Below are 21,240 nucleotides of genomic sequence, written 5' to 3' on the forward strand. Positions count from 1 at the left end.
TCTTCATCCGTCATTAATATAGATTGTAAATAGTTGAGGCCCCTTCACTGATACTATTGTGGACATTGTTTTAATGTACTATTCGGGCAAACAGCTACCTCCTGTCATTTTTCCTGCTCTTGTTTTATCACTTCCTCCTCCCCATTGATTCAGTTCGACCTTCATAGAATGAGTCAATCAGTGTTGAAATCACTTTCCCGACTTTGCTCATCTGGATATCCAGCCGGGGGCGGGGTGAGAGTGAGGGAGGTTACGAGCGGTCAGACTGGAGTCTCGGCGTGTCTTGCTATCCGCGGGCCCGGTGCGCACACGAGGCAGGGACAAGCGCACTGCCTTCACCTTTCCCCTGCATTGCGTCCGTGCGCTGCCGGTCACGTGCTTTTCCCGAACCCTGAGAGTTACAACAGCTACATTTGTATCGAGTACGGGAGGAAGTGAGCCTAGCCGGGCCGGGCAAGGCAAGGGAGAAGCTCTGCGATTAACACCCGCTGTAAGGACCAGTCATTTCGCAGTCTGCCCGGGTTCTGTTGCGGTCGCTGCCGGCTCCCGCCTTTCATTGATTGTGGGGGAAGTCCTCCAGCCGCTACACGGTATCGGATAGAGCTGGGAGTGCTGCCGTTTCTCTCGCCTGACCTGGGCATCTTCCACCCTCCTCTCTCGGTCTCTTCTCTTCCCCGCTCTGCCGCGACCTTCTCACACCCGGTAACGCACAGGCTCCGGATAAACATCGTGTCCTGAGACTGTGAAACGGAAACATTGTATCCTCGGAGCAGAGAATGACCCGGCGGCAGAGAGATTGCACCTGGCCAATGACTTTTGTCTGTGGCTTGTTCTTGCTAAGCTGCTAGTCAACAGAAGCTCGCTGCTAACTTCCCTTTCAAGTTATGTAATTTTAGTAATTTGAATCAATGTTTGTTTTACTGTTTAAAACGTGCTTTCCTGGCATCTGTCTCTGCGCACCCCTCTTTAAAATTGTCTGAACGTTGCGTTTACTTTCTTGCCTGTAATTTTTGGATTAAACATGATGCCATGCTAATATTTAAGCACCCTTGTTAACTTTTATATATCCAGCGGAACAAAAGTCTTGACTTTTTTTAATGGCCAAGTGCGGACTGTTACTTAAGTGGGGCTTTGAGCCCGATTTCCTGGTGTTCTGTTTCTTTGCTCTGTCGGTAATTTCTCTCTGGTTTCCCCCATGGCAGGAAGCTAATGGCGAGTGGGTCGGGAACAACCCTTCGGGGTCGGCGTACTTTCGCAAAATCCTCGGATGGAGATGGTACGAGAAGCGTTGAGGAACCCGTTGATGTGCGCGTCCGATCAGTCAGTAATGGTGAGTTTGTCCCGATTTCTCCCATCCTCCGAAAATAATGGAGGCGGTTAGCTTCAAATCCATCGTTATCAAATTGGTGAAATTCCATCGAAGCCTATAGCTTAGAGAAGAAATGCTAAGTGGTGCCAAAGAAAAACGTCTTTTGGTCAGAGGATATGGGAAGGTGAGAACTGCACGAGATTCTCATGCATACGACTGCCATTGATAGTCGTGTGAAAAGGTTGCTGTGATGAGTGAAAATCAGTTGATTTGTTGCAAACCACCTGGGTCTGGAGCAGTGCTCAATATAAATTATTGAGGTGACATCATTTTAGCCAAGCAGTGATTTTAGTAGAAAACTCCTTGCATTCGCACAGCATACAGCTAAATGTACTTCATGTATATTTCCACCATTCCACCAAGGAAGTAAAGCATTCACAATGATCAAAAAGTACTGCTTTGTGTGTTACGATTTTAACGACTCAAAATGGTAAAAACATGCATAGTAACATCGTTCCCATATGAGTATTGCGATCACATGCCCAACAACAGTGTCTGTTCCTCATTTTAATTTACTAAATCGGAAATGCAATTAACCATATCTGGATTCCCAATTAGCCACATGTTGCAAACATATTGGATAACACTAGTCTTTATATATGAAGCAGAGTAAGTTTTAAATACACATTCTCGTAAATGATACCAGGATCGAGACTTATGTTATAAACTTCAGTGATTCGTGACTCTTCCAAGTCTAGTGGAAAGGGGCTGACAGTGTATTTAAGCTCGACCCAGCAGTGCTTATGTTTTTCTATATTCTGGGACATGGTATGTTTATAAAAAACTATACACTTGGGTATTGGTGTGGTCATTTTGGAATAGAAGTTTTGTAGAACCTTGTTGCTTTCTTAGGATTGGCCATCTTGTGCAGTGTGGTTTATGTTGAATGACATGTACAATGAGATTTCTGTTCATGCTTGTGATTCATTCCTCCACTGAGCCACTGCTGGAACATTTCATCCCCACCCAAACCATCTGTTCAGGAGTAGTTTCATTTTTTGTAAACTATTAGCAATATTTACTTCAATCACTTTCTTGCCAGTTTCAGGCAGCTTCACATGATCTGCCATTTTATTCTGGAGTGCTGCATCTGTGCTCATATGTATTGTAAAACTGGAAATTGACACAGTAGATTAGTCAGTCAGCAGCTGGGAAATAAAGTTAAGGCTCAATGTTTCAGATGAGACACTCATCCGATTTAAAAAAAAAAAATTGTTTTCTGTACGAGCAATTTCACAAAATTTCCTACATTGCAACAGTGACGACACTTCAAAGTATTTAATTGGCTGAAAAGTGCTTTGGGGCATCCGGTGGTCATGAAAGATACTATATAAATGCAAGCCTTTTATTTTCTTTAAACTGTGGAAAAAATATTTTTATTTCAAAGCTTTTGTGTAAGCAAAATGGCAGCAGTTTGTGCAAGTTAAAGCACTTAAGTTCCGAAGGTCAGATCTCCCTCGTGCCAACAGCAAAGCAGTGAGTCACAGAGTTTATGTTGTGCAAGTCACTGAAACCTTGCTCTTATCCTCTATACATGACCTGTGTCTGCTGCCCCCTCAGAACTTGTACACAGTGTTTTAGTATGGAGGTTTATTTTAGTAACTTTTTTTGTGGACATGCTCTGTAGGAAATTTTAATTACTATGATTGTATCTGAGTTTACAATTGTATAATTTTGCGAGGTTTACACTTGATTTGCAGTTTGTTGCTTTTAACCTGTCATTCCAGCCCATAAGTCTATACTTTATTTTTTGCATGAGATTAAAATACTCGGTTGAGGTCCCTCTTTCTTACCTTTTTATAAGATTTCATGAAAACCCTTGACTACCTTCTTTGCAGTGGATTATTTCAGTCACTACTTCTGCCCTCTGGAACTCTCTTCCAAAATCATTTCACTTTGCTTCCATTTCCCCAACATTCATTCCAGTCCAAGTCTTTGTTAGAAATAAAGAAATGGCGGACCAGTTAAACAAATACTTTGGTTCTGTTTTCATGAAGGAAGACAAAGAACCTTCTGGAAATACTAGGGGACCTCTGGTCTAGTGAGAAGGAGGAATTAAAGGATATCCTTGTAAAGCGGGAAATTGTGTTGGGGAAATTGATGAGATTTAAGGCCAATAAATCCCTGGGGCCTGATAGTCTGCATCCCAGAGTACTTAAGGAAGTGGCCATAGAAATAGTGAATGCATTGGTGATCATTTTCCAACAGTCTATCAACTCTGGATCAGTTCCTATGGACTGGAGGGTAGCGAATGTAACACCGCTTTTCTTTTTAAAAAGGAGGGAGAGAAGGCGGGTAATTATAGACTGGTTAACCTGAAATCGGTAGTGGGGAAAATGTTGGAATCAATAAAGATGAAATAGCAGTGCATTTGGAAAGCAGTGACAGGATCGGTCCAAGTCAGCATGGATTTATGAAAGGGAAATCATGCTTGACAAATCTTCTGGAGTTTTTTGAGGATGTAACAAGTAGAGTGGACAAGGAGAACCAGTGGATGTGGTGTATTTGAACTTTCAAAAGGCTTTTGACAAGGTCCCACACAAGAAATTGGTGTGCAAAATCAAAGCAAATGCTATTGGGGGTAATGTATTGACATGGATAGAGAACTGGTTGGCAGACAGGAAGCAGAGAGTCTGGATAAACGGGTCCTTTTCAGAATGGCAGGCAGTGACTAGTGGAGCGCCGCAGGGCTCAGTGCTGGGACCCCAGCACTTTACAATATACATTAATGATTTAGATGAAGGAATTGAGTGTAATATCTCCAAGTTTGCGGATGACACTAAACTGGGTGGCGGTGTAAGCTGCAAGGAGGACGCTAAAAGGCTGCAGGGTGACTTGGACAGGTTAGGTGAGTGGGCCAATGCATGGCCGATGCAGTATAATGTGGATAAATGTGAGGTTATCCACTTTGGGGGCAAAAACACGAAGGCAGAATATTATTTGAATGGTGGCAGATTCGGAAAAGGGGAGGTGCAACGACACCTGGGTGTCATGGTCCATCAGTCGTTGAAAGTTGGCATACAGGTACAGCAGGCGGTGAAGAAGTATGTTGGCCTTCAAAGCAAGGTGATTTGAGTATAGGAGCAGGGAGGTCTTACTACAGTTGTACAGGTCCTTTGGTGAGGCCTCACCTGGAATATTGTGTTCAGTTTTGGTCTCCTAATCTGAGGAAGGACGTTCATGTTATTGAGGGAGTGCAGCGAAGGTTCACCAGACTGATTCCCGGGATGGCGGGACTGACATATGAGGAGAGACTGGATGAACTGGGCCTTTACACCACTGGAGTTCAGAAGGATCTCATAGAAACTTACTAGATTCTGACGGGACGGGACATTAGATATGGGAAGAATGCTCCCGATGATAGGGAAGTCCAGAACCAGGAGAGACAGTCTTAGGATAAGGGGTAGGCCATTTAGGACTGAGATGAGGAGAAACTTCTTCACTCAGAGTGTTGTTAACCTGTGGAATTCCCCACCGCAGATAGTTGTTGAGGCCAGTTCATTGGATATATTCAACAGGGAGTTTGATATGGCCTTTACGGCTAAAGGGATCAAGGGTTTTGAGAGACAGCAGGAAAGGGGTACTGAGGGAATGATCAGCCATGATTTTATTGAATCGTGGTGCAGGATCGAATGGGCTACTCCTACACCTATTTTCTCATCTTTCTATGAAAGAAACCTCAACATTTGATAACACCAGTGCTCTCCTTGCAGGCTTCCCATTTTCTCCCGTCCACAAACTTCGGCTCATCCAAAAGTCTGCACCCATATGCTAACCCGTGTCAAGTCCTGTTCACCCTTCACCCCTCGACCTGCTGGTCAATATTGGCTCTGGTCCCCCAACACCTTCAATTTAAAATGCTCATCCTCATGTTCAAATCCTTTCATGGCCTCACCCCTCGCTATCTCTGTCACCTCTTCCAGCCCTACAATCTTCTAAGAACTTTGCATTCCTCCCAACTCTGGCCTCTTGTGCATCCCTCATTCCCTTTGCCCCATCATTGGTGGCCTTCACCCATCCAGGCCCGAATGTCTGGAATTCCATCCTTCAACACCTCTGCCTCTCCATCTCCACCTCTCTCTTGCTCTTTAAGACCCTCCTAAAGATCTACCTCTTTAACCGAGAGTTTAGTCATCCCTCCTAATATCGCCCCTGTTGGCTCGGTTGTCAATTTCTGTCTGATTACGCTTCTGTGAACCACCTTGGGACATTGTCCTATGTAAAAGGCACTATATAACTGCATGTTGTTATTCAAAGTTTCCTTAAGTATTCATCAATCATTTGTTCAGTCACCTCTTCTTCCCTTCGCCTCCCCATTCCTTCTACCTTGGTGTTCGCCTCTCCTCTTGTAAAGATGCTCAAGTTCGGATTACTTGATGAATGTAATGTGATTCTGATGTTTACATTTTGACTAGTGTCTGGTATCTAAGGCAGATTTAGCTGTGAGCCAGTTTGACTTTCTGATCTTTGTTTGCATATCTGTTCAGTCGGCATTTGGCTCTTATTTCACCAGTGCAGATGACTCCTCACTCTGCACTTATGGGCCAGAATTTGCTGTCAAAATAATGGCAAGGCTAATGGGGCTCGCCATTATTTATGGGTAAATGGTATAGGAACTTCAGGCGTGGATCAGCTGTATGGTTAAATGTGACTATACAAAAGCTGCTGTCCGCGTTGCGCCGTTCTGCTGTTAGCTTTGCGATAATGGCATCTTGCTGTTAGTCTTCCTGTTGTTTTCGGAACTTGCTGCATTTGCCCATTAATTGCCCCAAAACTTGTCACAAAGTTAATTTGTATCATTAAAACCATAAGCACCCTTTTAACGATGTGATAAATGTTAATGACCAATCAAACTCTCTTGCACCGAAAATCAACTATTAGAAGTATGGCATCTCAGTCCTTCAGGTTTAGAATTTTTCAGATACTTTAAAAATGTCAAATATTAAATTTGTTTACTTTTTGTTACTTTTCCTTTTGTCTCTCTCTCTCTCTCTCTCTCTCTCTCATCTTTCTTTCCCTCTTCTCTGTGCCTGGTTTGACATTGCATTCAACCCCTTCAATTCACTCTCCTTCAGTCCTTCCTGTGTTTATTTCCCAATCCTTAAATCTCATTGGTTAAGGAGATACCCTGTTAGTTTACATGTTCAGTGAAGTCCCAAATGCCCTCTTCTTTGTTTCACATTATCAGCTCACATTTTCAGCAAATTTGGGCAACATTTTTTGAGCTGAAGGGTGCATGGGCAAGTCTGACTAATGACAGATATCGTTAGCTACCCTGCATTAGCAAATTCTAGCCCAGTATTGTCAATATTCCTTTTCCAGCACTCTTCTGCTGGTCTACTCAAACAGACCAAAGTTGATATTTAAATTTGTAATATTTTAAATTGTTAAATTTAACAACATTGCCTTCCGATAACAAGCTAACCTCATAAGCGGTCAACCACTTTACTGCTTGTTTTATTTCTCTTTTGAAATAGAAATATTAGGTTTAAAAATGTGCATGTAAAAAAAAAATGTAACAGTTTTATACTTTCACCACTCTGAACGCAGGATAGCGCAGATGAATACGTGGCTTGAGCAGTGGTGCAGCAGGGAGGGATTCAAATTCCTGGGGCATTGGAACCGGTTCTGGGGGAGGTGGGACCAGTACAAACCAGACGGTTTGCACCTGGGCAGGACCGGAACCAATGTCCTAGGGGGAGCGTTTGCTAGTGCTGTTGGGGAGGAGTTAAACTAATATGGCAGGGGGATGGGAACCAATGCAGGGAGACAGAGGGAGACAAAAAGGAGGCAAAAGCAAAAGACAGAAAGGAGATGAGGAAAAGTGGAGGGCGGAGAAACCCAAGGCAAAGAACAAAAGGGCAAAATTCTAAAAGGACAAAGGGTGTTAAAAAAACAAGCCTGAAGGCTTTGTGTCTTAATGCAAGGAGTATCCGCAATAAGGTGGATGAATTAACTGTGCAAATAGATGTTAACAAATATGATGTGATTGGGATTACGGAGACGTGGCTCCAGGATGATCAGGGCTGGGAACTCAACATCCAGGGGTATTCAACATTCAGGAAGGATAGAATAAAAGGAAAAGGAGGTGGGGTAGCATTGCTGGTTAAAGAGGAGATTAATGCAATAGTTAGGAAAGACATTAGCTTGGATGTTGTGGAATCTATATGGGTAAAGCTGCAGAACACCAAAGGGCAAAAAACGTGAGTGGGAGTTGTGTACAGACCTCCAAACAGTAGTAGTGATGTTGGGGAGGGCATCAAACAGGAAATTAGGGGTGCATGCAATAAAGGTGCAGCAGTTATAATGGGTGACTTTAATATGCACATAGATTGGGCTAGCCAAACTGGAAGCAATACAGTGGAGGAGGATTTCCTGGAGTGCATAAGGGATGGTTTTCTAGACCAATATGTCGAGGAACCAACGAGGGGGGATGCCATCTTAGACTGGGTGTTGTGTAATGAGAGAGGACTAATTAGCAATCTCATTGTGCGAGGCCCCTTGGGGAAGAGTGACCATAATATGGTGGAATTCTGCATTAGGATGGAGAATGAAACAGTTAATTCAGAGACCATGGTCCAGAACTTAAAGAAGGGTAACTTTGAAGGTATGAGGTGTGAATTGGCTAGGATAGATTGGCGAATGATTCTTAAGGGGTTGACTGTGGATGGGTAATGGCAGACATTTAGAGACCGCATGGATGAATTACAACAATTATACATTCCTGTCTGGCGTAAAAATAAAAAAGGGAAGGTGGCTCAACCGTGGCTATCAAGAGAAATCAGGGATAGTATTAAAGCCAAGGAAGTGGCATACAAATTGGCCAGAAATAGCAGCGAATTGGGAGAAATTTAGAACTCAGCAGAGGAGGACAAAGGGTTTGATTAGGGCAGGGAAAATGGAGTACGAGAAGAAGCTTGCAGGGAACATTAAGACGGATTGCAAAAGTTTCTATAGATATGTAAAGAGGAAAAGGTTAGTAAAGACAAACGTAAGTCCCCTGCAGTCAGAATCAGGGGAAGTCATAACGGGGAACAAAGAAATGGCAGACCAATTGAACAAGTATTTTGGTTCGGTATTCACTAAGGAGGACACAAACAACCTTCCGGATATAAAAGGGGTCATAGGGTCTAGTAAGGAGGAGGAACTGAGGGAAATCCTTATTAGTCGGGAAATTGATGGGATTGAAGGCCGATAAATCCCCAGGGCCTGATGGACTGCATCCCAGAGTACTTAAGGAGGTGGCCTTGGAAATAGCAGATGCATTGACAGTCATTTTCCAACATTCCATTTACTCTGGATCAGTTCCTATTGAGTGGAGGGTAGCCAATGTAACCCCAATTTTTAAAAAAGGAGTGAGAGAAAAGAGGGAATTATAGACCGGTCAGCCTGACCTCAGTAGTGGGTAAAATGATGGAATCAATTATTAAGGATGTCATTGCAGCGCATTTGGAAAATGGTGACATGATAGGTCCAAGTCAGCATGGATTTGTGAAATCGCTTCTCGGCCTTTTGGCTAAGATCATGCGTAACTGACCTGACAGGGGAGTAGCCACCATGACCTCCGGGTGGTTCTCCCTGGATCAGGAAGGTATATGCTTGCTTTTTTGGAAACAGGAGGTGGGTGGGGTGGCTTGACCCATCCACCTCCACAGAGGTGTGTGGGGGACCTGACCCATCCACCTCCATGGCACGAACCTGGTATTGCAGTACTTCCAGGAATGGTGCAGTGGCTCTAGGCCTTTTGGCTAAGAGCATTGGTGCAGAGTGATCCTTGGCGTGTGCAAGGTGACCTCTGGCGTTTGTGATTTGACAAAGAATTGGAACGATTGGCTACGAATTTAAAAAAAAAAAAAAAAATGGATTTGTGAAAGGGAAATCATGCTTGACAAATCTTCTGGAATTTTTTGAGGATGTTTCCAGTAAAGTGGACAAAGGAGAACCAGTTGATGTGGTATATTTGGACTTTCAGAAGGCTTTCGACAAGGTCCCACACAAGAGATTAATGTGCAAAGTTAAAGCACATGGGATTGGGGGTAGTGTGCTGATGTGGATTGAGAACTGGTTGTCAGACAGGAAGCAAAGAGTAGGAGTAAATGGGTACTTTTCAGAATGGCAGGCAGTGACTAGTGGGGTACCGCAAGGTTCTGTGCTGGGGCCCCAGCTGTTTACATTGTACATTAATGATTTAGACGAGGGGATTAAATGTAGTATCTCCAAATTTGCGGATGACACTAAGTTGGGTGGCAGTGTGAGCTGCGAGGAGGATACTATGAGGCTGCAGAGTGACTTGGATAGGTTAGGTGAGTGGGCAAATGCATGGCAGATGAAGTATAATGTGGATAAATGTGAGGTTATCCACTTTGGTGGTAAAAACAGAGAGACAGACTATTATCTGAATGGTGACAGATTAGGAAAAGGGAAGGTGCAACGAGACCTGGGTGTCATGGTACATCAGTCATTGAAGGTTGGCATGCAGGTACAGCAGGCGGTTAAGAAAGCAAATGGCATGTTGGCCTTCATAGCAAGGGGATTTGAGTACAGGGGCAGGGAGGTGTTGCTACAGTTGTACAGGACCTTGGTGAGGCCACACCTGGAGTATTGTGTACAGTTTTGGTCTCCTAACCTGAGGAAGGACATTCTTGCTATTGAGGGAGTGCAGCGAAGATTCACCAGACTGATTCCCGGGATGGTGGGACTGACCTATCAAGAAAGACTGGATCAACTGGGCTTTTATTCACGAGTTCAGAAGAATGAGAGGGGACCTCATAGAAACGTTTAAAATTCTGACGGGTTTAGACAGGTTAGATGCAGGAAGAATGTTCCCAATGTTGGGGAAGTCCAGAACCAGGGGTCACAGTCTAAGGATAAGGGGTAAGCCATTTAGGACCGAGATGAGGAGAAACTTCTTCACCCAGAGAGTGGTGAACCTGTGGAATTCTCTACCACAGAAAGTAGTTGAGGCCGATTCACTAAATATATTCAAAAGGGAGTTAGATGAAGTCCTTGCTACTCGGGGATCAAGGGGTATGGCGAGAAAGCAGGAAGGGGGTACTGAAGTTTCATGTTCAGCCATGAACTCATTGAATGGCGGTGCAGGCTAGAAGGGCTGAATGGCCTGCTCCTCACCTATTTTCTATGTTTCTATGTTTCCTTTTGCAACCAGCATGCTTTGAACTGACTGTGCATCTGTGTTTGAAAACCTTATGTATTTTTCTCCCAAGTTGATAGTTAATTCTCTTTAGTCACTTGGTTACTTTTACTATTGGATGTGGTGGATTTTGCCCTTTAATGCTAATTTGTGATTTCATTAAGTTGAGGATTTAATCAGATTTGACTTCCCAGATTGCTTTCTTTTCTCCACCACCATCCCTTGCCCCCAGCCTGAAGGCGTTGACTTGTGTTGGGTTCCTTGGAAGCCAGCTATCCTTTGGTACCATGACGATGTGGCCATTGTTCATGTATGATCCTAAGCAATCTGGGTCATCACAGCTGAGCCCGTTGCTGTCCCCTCATGATGTCACTCCATGCACTTTCTAGCAGCACTTACTTGGGGGTTGGAGTTTACGCGAGTAATATCAGTGCAGTCCAGGCAGAATCTGCCGAACCAGTGCAAAAGCGGAATTGAGTTGCGTCCAAAACCACTTCGACATTTGTGTTTTCTGCAATCATATATGCTGTTTCAAATTTCAATTCGTCTGGTTCAGACCCTGCCCACAAAACTGACTGTGCCAGGTCTAAATTGCTACATTCCGCCAATTACCTTAGTTCGGGAAGGTTCTTCAAATTGCACTCTTTTTTTTAAAAAAAAAGTGTAGGCATGATTTTTTCATATTAAAAAATATTTAATTTACTAAGAAACTGACTAGGTGTACACCAATGAAACTATTAAATAGTTCAATATAGTTTTTCAAGTCATTTTCAGTGATTTTTAAATCTGGTGAATGACCAGTGGAAGATTGGATTTTGCATTTGTGATTATGCAAATTAATATTTGCAGAAATTTGATCTGCAACCTAAGCTTTGTAATTTCCCGATTGCGCCCAAAGCAGAAACACTACCCTTGGATAGCAGTCAGGAGTATGACGTCAGGCTGATGTATATTTTTCCCTCAATCCCTTGTCCTGGATGTTGAAGCAAATTATTGGACTTCGTTGCCAACCCAGCTGACATCGCCTAATTCACTGGAGATCATGGCCAAATGTTTCTGGTCTTCATGTCTTGGTAGCATAAAAGGTAGTGTATTTACCAACTGAGCTATCAGTTGGAAGGTGGAGGGCAAATGGCATTTTCTTTCTTAAAAACCCTACTTTTGACCTTGAACTATACAGGTAGTTACATTTTCCAAAATATGGTTGTGGTTTCGCAACATTATATCAATTCTTTTTAAAATGCAAGGTTTATATTCTGTGTATTGCATGTTTGTCATTGTGTATTTTATTATTAACATGGTTGCAAATCAATACTGATTTTCCAAGAAGTTTTATTCTTGAATCTGGGATTCAAGGGACTTGAGTTTAAAGTAACAAACTTGTCAGGCTTTGTACACTTGCTCGTGTAATCGCCCATCAGCCCGAACTAAAAATTAATTCTGCATCAAAATGTTTTCACAGTGACACTGGTGATAAGGAGCAATGACTGGCTCCAATCGCTCTGATCCCAGATCAGTCAGCCAGGATTTCCAATACTGATTGCAATAAAGTGAGCTCGGCTGGGTGGTACCTCCAGCAGACATTGGGCAAGGACATGACTTAACAGTGATGCCAGTGAGAGATTAGAAGTGCATTTGGGAATCTAATAATTTTCAGAGGAATTTGGGATTTGCAGCTCTTTAACATGCTGATATTTAAAATGTAATGGGGAGGAGATAGTGTGCCACAAAATGGCTTGACTCCACGATTCCCAGAGTTTTCAATCTTGCTGTGCTGTTGATGGGAATAGAGGTAATAATAGATGAGACACTTTACATTGCATGATAGGAAGGGTGTAGTGTTAAGAAACATCCTCCTCCTCCTTTGTCTATTAGGTTAAGGCAAAATTGTATTCAATTAAAATTTATCTTTGAAAGAGCGAGTCCCAGCTTCCATGAGAGCCTATTGTGTAAAGACACTATACACTACAATGCTAAACCTTCCAAATCAGAACCTCCCAGGTTCTATCTCTTGTTTTGTTAAGTTAGATGATCTCTGCTGAAAAAGCAGTTAAGATGCTACAGCTAGCTTCGTTGCCCCGAGCTATGTAGGAGGAGTAATCTATTCCTGATCAGTGTCCACTGACACATCTGAGAAGTGCACAAGTATAAATCTGAGATGGGCATTGGATTGAGCTTGGCTGTGATGCCCCAATTTGTTGAATATCTTAGCAGCACTAACTGTCTTGGACCACATTTGAGGAATGTTCTCATGGGTGAGATATGCAAGGGTAACTGATACACTTGGATCCATACTCCAGCAAGAGTGACCACCTCACTAGAAAGTTATGAATGAAATAAGGGCAGCCAAAATGGATTTGTACAAGTTGTGTCTGAAAAATTTAATAGATATGAGGAAATAAGAGTGTAATAAGGAAATGTAGTGGGTGTATGGATTTTCAAATGGTATTTGATAAACTGCTGCACAAGAGGATTTATCATAAAATGAAGAGACACAGTATTAAAGGGAGTGTGGCAGCATAGATAGAAAGTTAGATGAAGAACAGAAAAGAGTAGTCCTTACTGAATGTTTAACAGGAGAGAAGAATATAACATGTTCCCCAGGGGTCGGTGTTGTGAGCATTGCTTTTCTTGAAAGAAAGATCATCCATTTCTATAGCACCTTTCACAACTTCAGGACATCCTGTTCCAACCAGTGAAGTAATTTTGCAGTGTAGTCACTGCTACAATGTAGGAAATGTGGCAGCCAACTTGCAGCCAAGGTCCCACAAAGAGCAATGAGGTAATGACCAGATCATGTGTTTGTGATGTTGGTTGATGGATCAATATTGGCCAAGACTGGATTCGAATAGCGCCATCGGATGTGGCCACCTGAAAGGATGTTGTATTGGTTTAACGTCTCATCTGAAAGATGCCACCTCCAACATGCAGTACTTCCTCAGTACAGCACTGAATTCTCAGCCGAGGTTATATGGTCAAGAATTTGGAGCGGAACTTGAACTCTCTCTCAACCTTCTGACTCAGATGTGAGGGTACTGCTAAAAAGATAACGCTGATGCCCAAGTATATATAAAAAAATCAGGACTTGAATATAGGGGTTAAAATATTAAAATTTGCATATGGCACAAACAGCAAGTGTGGTTAACTATGAAGAGGACTAAATGATGTCAGGAGAGTGATGATATAGATAAGTTAGCAGGTAGATGTAAGATTAATGTTAATCTGGATAAATGTGTGGTGGTACATTCTGTAGGGATAAATAAGAGGACATGTACATTAAATGGTCAAACTAAAGGGAATAGAATTGGTTACCTTACTGGAGGGAAGATGTTGAGTTCATAGCGACGCATGGAAGAGATTCACTAAGATAATAGGATGTGAGATGAGAGAAACTGGGTCTATTTTAATTAAGACGAAGAAGATTAGGAGGGTCAGATATATGTGTAAAAATACGAGAGGTTTGCTAAGAAAAATGAATAAAATCATTCCATTGGACGGTGAGCTGGTAATTAGAGCGCATAAAAGGAATAACGATTCCCTCCCCCCCGAGGATTTGTACATGCCCAGGTGATCCTAAAGTGGGAACATGTGGAATCCATCAGTTTGCTCCAAGTGTTTCACAGCCGGTGGACACCACTGGACTTGCTGGTTTTCATTGACTGTCAAAGCAGAATAATATTCTAAACTTCCACAAATTTTTAGTTTGTTGTGAGCCAATTGTTTTAGTATTGCTTTCCTTGCAAAAAGGGCCACTTGTCAGAAATTGACAGTTTTGTGGCAAATGTCACTTACTGGTTCAAACAAAATAGGGGAATGATGATAGATTTGGAAATTTTTTTTAATGGTGAGTGCGGTTGGAACATGAAATGTTCTGCTAGAAACTGGTGGAATCTGAATCCGTAGCAGCTTTTGAAAAGGAAGGCTAATGGGACCAAGTGAATAGCTCAGAGAGCTGACACAAGTGCAATGGTCTGACTGGTCTCTTTCTATGCTGTAAAAGTTCTGATTCAGGAACACTGGGGGTGGGAGGGACGAGACTTCAGAAGGAGCAAGTCATTAGGATCTATTATTTAGAAAAAAAATTAAAAGCAATGTGGTCTGGAAGTGAGAACTCATTTGATTTTTCTGCATAATTTTAGTGCCATTTTTGGAATTGCTTCTTTATATGGTTAGTGCTCATGACCACATTGGAATTGGATGGAAAGAGTTATTGAGCTTGACTGTGTGGGGAGAAATCAACACAATTAAAATGACTGGATCACAGTTGCAAGCTGTGTCAATACCTACAGCCAATATGCTATCAGTACTATTTAAATTAACAACTTTTGCAATCAGGTAGTGGTGGCAAGTCATCAAGCATTCCATTTATATTGCAGCATTGTATAGATGGGCTGTTGCTTATACCTGCGTCAGCAAGGTTTGCCCACCTCCAGAGATCCAATCAGGCCAAACTTGCTGCAGGGTGCTGTGAGCTGCCATTGTTTCTGGCCATGGGCCTTGAAATATAACCAATGGAACTATGGCATTTCTGGTCTCGACAGACCTTCAGAAACTTAAATTGATCAGCCGCATAAATGCCATGGCTACTAGAGCAGGTCAGAGGCGGAGTATTCTGTGCTTTGAGATGTTGGGACAGCTTGGTCACAGGTAGGTTTTAAGGAGTGTCTTAAAGGAGGAAAGACAGAAGTTTAAGGAGGAACCTCTGGAGCTTGGGGCCTCGGCAGCTGACAGCACGGCTACCGATAGCGAGGTGAAGGAAATCCGAGATACTGATATAAAAGTTGAGATGAATGGTGAATCTTTGTAAAACCTTAGTAGGACCATGGTTTGAGTGCTGTGTGCAGTATTGGGCTTCGCACTGATGGAAGGACTATTGAGGCAATAGAGAGGGTACAGCGCAGATTCACTCGGATACTGCCCAGGGGCAGCACGGGCCAGCCCATACTGCGATATGTGTGCGCACTAGGTCCGTGCAGCAGAGCTGGTCTCCAGTCGTCTTGACGGGCATCTTCCACCCTTCAAGATGTAATTCAGGACCTGGAATATTAAATCCTTCATTGACACACCTATGAACTCATCCTTTTTTGGTCTGGAAGTAAGTCATCCTTGTTTCAAGGGACCGCCAATGATGATGGTGTGTGGTTCACCTTGTAACTCCCCGAATCCTCCACCACCAAGGCACGTCAGGAGTGTGATGGAATACTCTACTTGCCTGGATGAGTGCAGCAGCAGCAACACTTAAAAAAAAAAAAGCTGAACACCATCCAGGACAAAACCGTCTGCTTGATCAGCACCTCATCTAACAGCTTAAAAATTTACTCTTTCCACCACTGCCGCACCATGGCTGCAGTATGTACTATCTGCAGGATGTACTGCAGCAACTCTCCAAGGCTTCTTCGGCAGAATCTCCCAAATCTGTGACCATCACATAGAAGGATAAAGGCAACGCGTGCAGGGGAACACTATCACCTCCAAGTTCCCATCTAAGTCACACATCACTACTTGGACATATATTGTCATTCCTTCATCGTATCTGGGTCAAAATCCTGAAACTTCCTACCACATTGTACAGGGCAACTAGGGATGGACAATAAATGCTGGTCTTGCTAGTGTGATATTTTCAGAGCATAGCTCACAGAGCTTCCTAACATGGCAGGCAGCTCTCTCGGAAGCCTCCGGAAATCTGCCTGGTTCTGTTTATTATTAACCCTGCACTTAGAGTACACAATACATCCACATCCACAGTGTGGAGCTACAAACATTACAAGCTTAGACATTACACTTTTCTCTCCTTAGCATTACTGTGATCGGCTGATCGTCTGTATTCAATATCATATGTATATGCTGACAAAATCAAAGCCCATCTCTGCATTCGGGCTGCAGCTAATGTTGGAACTGGGGACTTTGGATGGAGGATTTCTGTTAGGGGCTTATGGTCCGCAACAATGGTAAACTTACGACCATACAAGTATTTGTGAAACTTCTTGACCCCAAAAATTAATGCCAAAGTTTCCCTTTCAATTTGCGCATAATTACACTCTCTGGCACTGAGTGCATGCAGCAAAAGCAATTGGTCTCTCCTCCCCACTACGTAATACATGAGAGATTACTGCCCCAACTCCATATGGAGAGGCATCACATGTAGCTTAATCTCCTTCGCTATGTCATAGTGAACTAACATGGTGCTCTCTACCAATTTGCTTTTACACTCCTTGAATGCTATATTGCATTCTTTTGACCACTTCCAATGGACCTTTTTTTTTCTTCAAAATTTCATTCAGTGGATGTAATACTGTAGCCAAATTTGGTAGGAACTTCCCATAATAGTTCAAAAGACCCAAGAATGAACGAAGTTTAGTGACATTCCTGGGAGTGGGTGCATTTCTAATTGCATCCAATTTTTCCATGTTTGGATGTTAACCATCTTTGTCTACTCTGTACCCTAAGTACTGCACTGAGTTTTTAAATAACTCTCACTTACGAGCAGACACTCGTACTCTGTGCTTCTCTAGCCTTTTGAGGACTTCATTCAATATGTTATGAATTTGCCTATGTGGTGCTGAAATTAGTATGTCATCCAAATAACATACTATCCCTTACAAAATCTGATTCATCACCCCTTGGAATATGGCAGGGGTGGAAGACACTCCAAATGGTAGCCTATTAAATTGATATAGGCCTAGATGAGTATTTATAGTCAAACATGACTTCGACTCCTCATCTAGTTCAAGCTGTAAGTAGGCATTCGTAAGATCCAGTTTTGACAAGATCTGACCACCTGTCAGTGTTGTGAACAAATCTTCAAAATTCGGCAATGTATTGGGGACATTACTCTCTAGAACCTGGTTTATGGTTACTTTATAATCACTACACAATCTTGCCTTACCATTGGACTTAGGTACAACAACAATGGGTGTAGCCCAATTATATCGATCTATCTTAGAAATAATGTTCTCAGTCTCGTCTTTTTTTGAATTCTTGCTCAACTTTCTCCTTGAGTGCATATGGTACGGAATGTGGCTTGTAGTAAACCGATCTAGCGTCCTTCTGTAACCTGACACTCGCCTTGAAGCCTTGGATCGGACTGCCCGTTTCGCAGAACATCTTCAGATGCTTCTTGATAACCTCATCCGTTGATGAAAATCTCGCTTCCACACAAAATCTTACTCCAATCCAGCTTCAGTGAGCTCAACCAATTTCTTCCTAGTAAGGCAGTCTTGTCTCCTTTCATTACTACTATTAGAGGCAAGTTCTGAAATTGATCTTTATATTTCACCGATACGGTGATACGACCTACCACAGGAATTTTCTCTCCCGAGTAGCCTCGCAGCTCTATCTTGGATTTCTCCAGTTGGAAATCATGCAATTTGTCGAGGTACAGCTACTCCGGTACTACACTCACGGATGCACCCGTGTCAGTTTCCATTGGTATCTTGAATCTTGCAACATCTGTGTGGATTTTGATGTTTTCCGAATCGCTGTCTGTTAACCTCGTGCTCCTGATGACGTGTAACTCTAACATCTCCTCGTCCTGCTGCTGTTCTTCCATGCTATGTAGTCTCTTGGGATTTCTACACTTAGCTTTGAACACTGGACTCATGGCTTTGGAAGCTGGTTTACCCTTCAGTCGGCATGCCTTCGCAAGATGCCCAGTCTTCCTGCAGAAGAAACACTCTGCCTTCACCAATGGACAACTTTGAGCAATGTGTTGTCCCAGGCACCTATAGCACGACTTTGACGCTCTGTTAGAATTTCCAGTTTCTGAGACTTTGGGCCCCCACTGTCCAATACTTTGAACCTGCAGGTGCTTTACCTCGGTTTACTGACGACCATAATTATTTAATTCTCGAATATTGTTCGGCCATGCCCATCGATCTCGCTATCTGACAAGCAATCTCAAAAGTCAAGTCATCCGGCGTCAATAACTTTCTTCTGATTGCATCATTTTTCACCCCACAAACACAACAATCCGTAATGCTCGGTTTTGAAAGTTTCCAAAATTACAGTACATTGATGGCTTTTTTAATGCTATGATGTAATCACTGATACTTTCATCAGCCTTTTGAATCTGAATCCCGAAACGATAGCTTTCAGCAATTTCTTATGGTTTGGGGTTATTGTGCTGCTCCAGCTTCGTTAAAATCTCTAAGCGTTGTGATCTTTAGCTCGTCAGGCACAAGCAGATTTATAAGGGTTTCGTATAATGCCGAACCCGGAAAAGATCATCGCTTTCTTGTGTTCCAACACAGCCCGGTTCTGGACTGCATTGTCTGGAACTTCGATTATGTTGTTTGCAGTGAAATACATTTCTAGCCGATCCATATACGCTTTAAAATGTTCCCGGTCATGTCTATATTCCCCCAAATGTCCGATTACACCTGCCATTTTAATCTAGCTGTTCAGATGGGATTTTTCAGATGATTTTAAGAAGAACCATCACCATAATTGGTTAACGTGGTTACCAGGAAGAGTGGTGAAGATATGTGGTCCCCGTACATATTTGGTAAAGATGTTTGTTATAATAACTTTTTCATTAAGGAGGGAGAAGTGTAATGTCTGTAAGCTTGTAATGTTTGTAGCTCCACACTGGATGTAGACGTAGTGTGTACTGCAAGTGCATGGTTAATAAACAGAACCAGGCAGATTTCCGGAGGCTTCCGGGAGAGCTGCCTTCCATGTTAGGAAGTTCTGTGTGCTGTGCTCTGTGAAGATATCACAGCTAGTTATTCCCATATCCTAAGAATGAATAAACAAATCTGGTGAAGTCCATGGCCAGGCAATTTACGTTGCACTCTGTACTCTGAAATGCATGAGGGATCAATTTCCAAGCTTGGGCATGCTCGTTAGATTAGATAACGGGTTGAAGCATAAGCAATTCTGCAAGAATACTGTACTTGAAGTTGTGCTTGGCTCAGGAGTTCTGTAAATGAGCAATTGGAAAGTTTTGGCCTATTGGAATATTGCATATAAATCAAATGCATGTTTATCTGGATGGATTGTATTTCCAAAAGTAACAAAGTATAGAATGTCTCAATTGTTTCAGATACGAATGGTGAAGAAATTTATATCTGAAATAGAAATATGTTAGCTCGATTTAATGTCTGGAAATCTAGAGTTGCTCATCTCTCAGGGCACCACCACTGAGGCTGCTTGTATCTTTTTGCTTGTCTGGCCGTGAGCCAGAAGATTGTTCCAGCTTTATTCCAGAGACTTTGAGCATGTAATGTCAGCTGACACTTCAGTGCAGTACTGTTCTGGGGAAGTGTTAGAAATGCTGTCCCTCAGATGAGAGATTAATCTGAGGACTTGTCAGCCCCTTTAGGAGTGTGTTAAAGATCTGATGGCACTATTTTCAAAGGAGCTAGGGAACTCCCCAGTGGCTTGGACAAGCAACACCATCAAAAAATGGATTGTGTGTTCACTGATCTCATTGCTGTTTGTGGAACCTTCCTGTATGTAGATTGGCTGCAGTATTTCCCTGCTGAACAACAGTGATTACACTTCAGAAGTTCTTCATTGGCTGCAAGTGCTTTCGGATGTCCTAAGAATGTACAATGCATATATCACATCATATCTTTCTCTCTTCGCACCCCCACCCCCCCAGCAGAGATCACTGGATTGTAATCAAGTCGGAACTCCTCCTCTCTCTCTCCTTTCTTTTTCTCTCTCTCTCTCTCGCTCTCCTTTCTTTTTCTCTCTCTCTCTCTCGCTCTCCTTTCTTTTTCTCTCTCTCTCTCTCTCGCTCTCCTTTCCTTTTCTCTCTCTCTCTCTCTCTCGCTCTCCTTTCCTTTTCTCGCTCTCTCTCGCTCTCCTTTCTTTTTCTCTCTCTCTCTCTCGCTCTCCTTTCTTTTTCTCTCTCTCGCTCTCGCTCTCCTTTCTTTTTCTCGCTCGCGCTCTCGCCTTTCTCCCTCCGCTCGCGCTCTCGCCTTTCTCCTCCCTTCTTTCCCCCCCCCCCCCCCCCCAACACACACACACCTGCAGGGTAAAGCGAATCAACTTTAATGAAAGGTATGCACTCTGATTGCCTAAAGGAGCAACTGACACCGTGATACATGCGATGATATTTGTGGAGCGATTGAGAATGGGAACTCATCTCTCCTGACCACAACAATTGTGTCTCATTTGGGAAAATTCAATATTGACCAGAGATTGAAACTGGGATCTTTCTCGTCTATGATTCAGCTACTCACCACCTTAACCAGCTGATCAATTTTAGGATGCCTAGAAGTGAAGTTTTAAGTTTGAGTCCGTATGTTCTTCAGTCACTGGTGTTTTGTCCCGTCACAGCTGTTATGAAATCTCACCCTGACAGATGATGTGAAAACTGACAATTTTTCAGAAATGTTACATGGGATTCTACATGCTATGTTTTTGTTTCTTTGAGTTATGAGCTGTAACACTATCTTGGCATCATAATGTTGCTTGAGCTTTACCTTTATGCTCTTATATCAAGATCGGAACTAATCAATTGTCTTACAACCTTGCATTGGGTTGCAACCCAATTTTTTGGTTGTAGATAAAAGCACAAAAAGGTAAACAGTTTAGAAATGTTTGTTTTTCTTTGTGTTGCAATTTGGGTCATGTTCTTCATGTGATTGAAGTCACGTGATCTGAAAATACTTACTTTCCTTGTGAACTTGGTGCTATATTCCCGTTCAAAATAGTAAATTATTTTGAAATGAGGCTTTTGCAGGAATTAAGAGAATGTGCAAAGCAATTC

At 42.7% G+C, this 21,240-nt stretch overlaps 1 protein-coding gene and 1 pseudogene across 1 annotated transcript in view; both read left to right on the top strand.

The window, feature by feature from the left end:
* Positions 1-244: 244 nt before the first annotated feature.
* soat1 (sterol O-acyltransferase 1) overlaps positions 245-21,240 on the top strand; it is a 90,742-nt gene continuing 69,746 nt past the window's right edge. The window contains exons 1-2 of the mRNA XM_070887185.1: positions 245-490; positions 1,203-1,330. Coding sequence (XP_070743286.1) covers positions 1,210-1,330 — 121 coding nt within the window. The 5' untranslated portion in view covers positions 245-490; positions 1,203-1,209. The remainder of the gene's footprint in view (positions 491-1,202; positions 1,331-21,240) is intronic.
* Positions 8,866-9,104, top strand: LOC139269934 (U2 spliceosomal RNA; annotated as a pseudogene).

This window comes from Pristiophorus japonicus, chromosome 8 (assembly GCF_044704955.1).
Source record: "Pristiophorus japonicus isolate sPriJap1 chromosome 8, sPriJap1.hap1, whole genome shotgun sequence".
Taxonomy (NCBI): domain Eukaryota; kingdom Metazoa; phylum Chordata; class Chondrichthyes; family Pristiophoridae; genus Pristiophorus; species Pristiophorus japonicus.